The sequence below is a fragment of the Lepeophtheirus salmonis genome, chromosome 13 (genome assembly GCF_016086655.4).
Source record: "Lepeophtheirus salmonis chromosome 13, UVic_Lsal_1.4, whole genome shotgun sequence".
Classification (NCBI taxonomy): domain Eukaryota; kingdom Metazoa; phylum Arthropoda; class Copepoda; order Siphonostomatoida; family Caligidae; genus Lepeophtheirus; species Lepeophtheirus salmonis.
This window is the reverse complement of record NC_052143.2, coordinates 2,012,906-2,018,241: the sequence shown is the minus strand read 5'-3', so window position 1 is coordinate 2,018,241 and position 5,336 is coordinate 2,012,906. Positions and strand designations below refer to the sequence as shown.

The 5,336-nt window shown below is 29.6% G+C and overlaps 1 protein-coding gene across 1 annotated transcript; it reads left to right on the top strand.

Moving 5' to 3' along the window:
* Nucleotides 1–2,910: 2,910 nt before the first annotated feature.
* Nucleotides 2,911–5,127, top strand: LOC121128524 (ephrin-A4). Its single transcript, XM_040724108.2, has 2 exons — nt 2,911–3,029; nt 3,743–5,127. Exon 2 carries the CDS (start codon nt 3,871–3,873, stop codon nt 4,588–4,590), a length of 720 nt encoding a protein of 239 aa, XP_040580042.1. The 5' UTR covers nt 2,911–3,029; nt 3,743–3,870; the 3' UTR covers nt 4,591–5,127.
* Nucleotides 5,128–5,336: the final 209 nt, after the last annotated feature.

The following is a 5,336-nucleotide window of genomic DNA, read 5'->3' as shown; positions in this document are numbered from 1 at the left end:
CTAATACATAGCTATATGTATTCTCTACATTTATTTCATAAACGGAAAACTTTTTGCAATTTGCGCGTGTTTTTTTTTTTTTTTTTGAGTTTTACACTTGATATATATTTAAATATGCTTCTTGCACATGGAAACATAAAAAAAAAAACTTGATGATGAGATGAATCCAGCTCCAGGCTACATTTTCAAATTAAAATGCATAACAGCACCATTCACGAGTCTTTAATTTCTATTTGCAGAAGGTAGTTCTTATGGTTGAAACACTCTGGAGTTTAATTATGAGATATTCATCTTTCTTCATTAAAAGAAGAAAAAAACTTTTGCAAAGTTGAATGCATTTTTTAGGTATTGGATCTTTGTACATAGATTTGTAAATTAAAAATGGTATCTAGATTATGGATACATCAGTCCATTATAATTAAACTCCACCTATTTATGGACAATAATTTAAATGTACCTATGTATTAGGTTTGATTTATAGATCGCTGTATAGAAATTTGACATGTGCTCGGGTTTAGTCATGTTATAATGGGAAACTTTGTTTTTGGATCATAATTCCATAAGAAGTAAAATAATTTGTTTTTTAATAAATATTCAATTTTTTGTTCAAAAATGTATGTCGTGTCGTTATCTTATTCTAAATAAGAGCATTCGAGTTAAGCCAACCAACGTTACCTTCTACTTATATAAGGAAAATAAGTGAAAAATCAACAGTTGACAACAAAATATATATGTATAAGTTTTTTTTGTTAGGTAACGAATTGATGTATCGATATGAAATGTGATTGTAAAAGTTAGACAATGCTTAAAACCCGCAAACTTTTTGGGGATTTGTAAGTGGGTATCTGAATAGTGAAAAACTGATATACTGTGAAATCTGAGTGAAATCACTTTTTCTAAAAAAAATAATACTTTTGGCGAACATTACTATCTATCTAATAACTTTATAAATATTTATATTGAACAAATATTAAAATAAAATAATATCTAAAACGCTGAGCAAAGGTGATGGAAGATTTTTGAAGCCCACAGTGATTTGACCAAAACAATGGAAAACATAGTTATTTATACATCAATCACTCCAGATCTTGCATTAAAAATCCTATACATTCTCCTATAAAAACTGTAGAGTTACATAAAGAAAAATATAATCTGATGAAAAGTACAGTGAGGATTGAGAATAAAATCACTTGAAGTTAACAAACTTACTCAATACTACTATAATTTAAATGTTTTTATTTCTATGAGGGGACCTCATTATGATCTGGGAACGGGGGCCTTCAAATTAAAAAAGGTAAAACTCCAGAAAGTAAATTTTGAGGAAGTTTTAGATTTGCAACGTATTATATTATTATTTTATCACCCTTGGCTAACAAAACCCCCGTAGTTAACCTAGTGTGAACCCCTGGTGTAGATCGATAATTATTTTTGTATATATTTTGAGTTCAACGAAAAGAAACAAGATAATATATTTATTTTTGCCATAAATACATGTGAGATATTTCCATATACATTACAAATAGTCATCTGAAGAAGTATACAGCTTAGTTTCAGCTTAGTTTTTTTGAAAAAATGAATAATAGTCTTCTATGACTCTACGAACATTAGTTAAATCAATGGCATCCGTAGGATGTGGACTGGATGGGTAGTAGCCCCCCAAAAAAAACAAGAAATTTTTGATGTTTTCTAGAATTTTTTTTGGTTAGGATGAAAAAATTTAACATTTAATTTTTGAATTTTTTCAAAAAAAACTTAATTTTTTGTAAATAGCTTTCAACTTTTGATACTTTCTTCCAAAAAATTTAATCATTTTTTAATAGCTATTGATTTCTAAATTTTTTCCCACAAAAGTCAATTTTTTCATATTTAAATATGGTTTTTTGAATTTTTTTTTCCAAAAATTTGAGTTTATTTTTAATAGCTATGAATTTTTGACATTTTATAAATTAATTGTAGATTTTTGAAATTTTTGTAAATAACTGTATTTTTTGAATATTTTTACAAAAAATTTTGTTGTTTTTAATAGCAATGGATTTTTGAAATTTTATTCAAAATAATTTTACTATTGTAATTTTTTTTTATAAAACTTCATATTTGAAATTTTTTCCAGAAAAAAAATAACTTGTTATGTTTAATTCTGAATTTTTCAAATTTTTTGCTACAAAATTTAATAATTGAAATTAAAATTTTGAAATTTTCTTTTCTAAATATTCTAAATCATTTTTTTTTTGGATTGGTGAATTTTTTTTTTGAAAAATTTTAATTTTAGGAATTTTTGCAAAATAATTCCAAAAGCCATGCAGCCTCCCCTCCCCTTCCCCAAATATAAATATAATCCTGCTAACGTTCCCGTCAGGGCTATGATTATTAGCTTTTTTATTTACGTACATTGTATATCCTAGAATATACACTACACATATTATTCACCAGATAGAAAATCCAATCTGCTTTTAGTCTCCATCCATACATTTATATGTGTACAATGTAGGTACACTTTGAGCGTCCAAAAATAACTTGGAATTATAGTATTAGTTACGGCCATTGGTTTCACAATTTAGATGTACATTTTTTGAGGATCCTTATTGGAATGTACGCAAAATAACAACAACAATAAAATAATGGCCCTCCAAGGCAAACCCAATAATTTCTTATATTTATAAGTACTAGGTGCTCATCATTTTAGGTGGATGTTGTTGTCGCACGCAGTGGTGTGTCCAAAAAAGAAGAAGTTCATAATATAACTTAAGGAAGAAGAGAACGCACTCCGCTAAGGAGTAAAACCCGGGCATGCCGTGGTTCTCTAAGTCAAAAATTATAGTATTCGTCTTAAGGAATAGGGATGTCAACGGCGTGTGCGAATGATACCCTAAAAAAGAAGTAGGATCGACCTATGAATATGACGAAAAAGTTAGTTTGTATAATTCTTTCATAGTGTCAAGAACGTCCTACAAGTGGTGATATTTTTGAAAAAAATAAATATAAAACTGTTAAAAAGTTGTCATAGAAATTAAATGTCTCTTTTTTCATGGGTAAGGATTTTTTTTTCATTATAGCCCTAGTCATTTTGACTGAAATAAAATGTGCCTAAAAAGTGTTCCTAAAATAAGTACAAAATCCCAAAGAAAATTGTGAGAATCCCACATCCAATATGTGACTCAAAATTACCCTGTGTCAAAAGTAACAACTCCTGCAATTATACGTTCCTTTTTATTTCGTCAAGTATGATAAATTACAACTCCTTAAGACCTAATAATTGTAAATAAATTACAGGGTTCTATAACTCATTTAGCCTCGCTCTTTTTTTCCCCTCTTCTTTGCCTATGTTAATTCATCATCATTCAAGAAAAGAATAAAACTTTGTAAATTTCAAGTGTTGAAGGAGGAATGTTACGGGGTTAATAGTATTATACAACTTAACCTTGGGGATCTTTTTTTTGGTGTGTAAATTACTTCATCTAAAAATAAGAACAGCCTTTTCCAGCTTCGATTATTTTATTACTTTATGAGAGGCTATAATATGATTGATTGAAGAGTCATATAATTTGGAACAGATTTTTTAAAAACATATATAATTGAATTTATTGAATTACTTTTTTAGGAAATGAATGTTACACTTGATTTGAGATTTTATGTATATATAAATCAAATGTTTTTGTTCATTCAAAAGTAGAGATTTGGTTTTTTCATTTATAACTTTTTTTATGAAAATTTTTAATTGAAAACATTGTTTTTTTATTTATAGAAAATATGAAGAATATTCCCTTTACAAAAGGACATTTGAAGAAAACAATCATTCTAAAATTATATTCTCAATTCTAAAAGTACTCAACCTCAATATATTTGACGAGACGAGTATCTCAAAGACCAGGGATGGAGCTCCAATACAATCTCCTCTTCACTCTAATACTTTTTCTTCTCTCACCACTTTCGTCAGACTCAACGGCCATCCACAATCTCTACTGGAATGTCTCAAATCCTCTCTTCTCTGAGAGCAATGAACACTTAACCCTGGACGTGAATGGAGGAAATCACCCCTGGGAATATGATCAGGTCAACCTCATTTGCCCTACCTATCCTCCAAGCTCTCTACCTCCTTTAGAGTCTCACATCATCTACAGTGTGAGTCGAGAAGAGTACGAAACATGCCGTGTTACTTCTCCCAGCCCTAAAATAGTGGCTGTCTGTGATCGTCCTCAAGAGTTCCTATATTTCACAATCACTTTTCGATCATTTACACCAACCCCTGGAGGTCTGGAATTCCAGCCGGGGAAAGACTATTACTTCGTGTCCACTTCTTCCAGGGAGGACATTCAAAGACGGATCCATGGCTATTGCTCTTCCTTTAACATGCGAATCATTATTCATGTGGCTGAAAATTCTAAGAAGCTCAATTCCAGTTCACCAGAAGTTGATCGAGAAACACGTCAGTCAGATGGAGTCTCAGATAATCCCATCATTTTGCAGACCGTTGATCAAAGAAAGCTTCCTAATGTGGTGCGAAAGGAGCAAAGGGTATCCTCTGGCTCTGGAATGCGGAGCATTCAGACCTTCTCTACCTTATGTCTATGTCTGAGTATACGGCTTTTATGACTCCTTTAACATAAGTAGAACATATCTGAGGGGGTTCTACTGTAAAAAAGGACTGAATCTCTCTTGTGTCTCTGTGATGAACTCATTCTCTGTGATATTGTGATGCTTTTTTTTTTGGAGCCTACCGAATAATTTTGGTTTTTTTTTTTGCTCGTCATAGTAAATCCTGACAACTTTCTAACGTGTTGGATTTTCCTTTTAAAAAAAAGAAGAAATATTTATAATTAACAATAATAATAATTATTATTTTTCTTATTCATAAAAAAAAAAAAGAAGAAGTTTTCCAAAGTTTTAATCACTTTATATTTGAATAATTACTATTTTCAACTCTGTTGCAGAAACAATCTATTCTTAAAATCTATCTATCTATTAATTTTTATTATTATTATTTTTGTATACATACATTATATTCAAACAGATGATGTAACGATTGAGTATTATTTTAATGAATATGTTTGAAAAAAAAAACAAACGAAAAACCAAGTACTCTACTCAAAATATATCAAACCAAAAAAGAACTTACTCATTTTTGTTAAATACGGAGTTGTTGTATGATTATCTATGTACATGGATATGAAAGCTCAAGTACAGCGTTCTAATTAATACAGTACCTTACAGTTAATGAACTAATCATGGTTTTTTTTTGTATTACAAGGTCCAGAAGCACATTTTTCCAGTCAGTAAATATAAAACTTTTTTTTTCTAAACTCAAAGTTTTAAAATATATTTACAATTAATGGTTGGCA

Bases quoted from the DNA above. Each gene is read 5' to 3' on its own strand.
- LOC121128524 (XM_040724108.2), top strand. From the start codon at position 3,871: ATGGAGCTCCAATACAATCTCCTCTTCACTCTAATACTTTTTCTTCTC.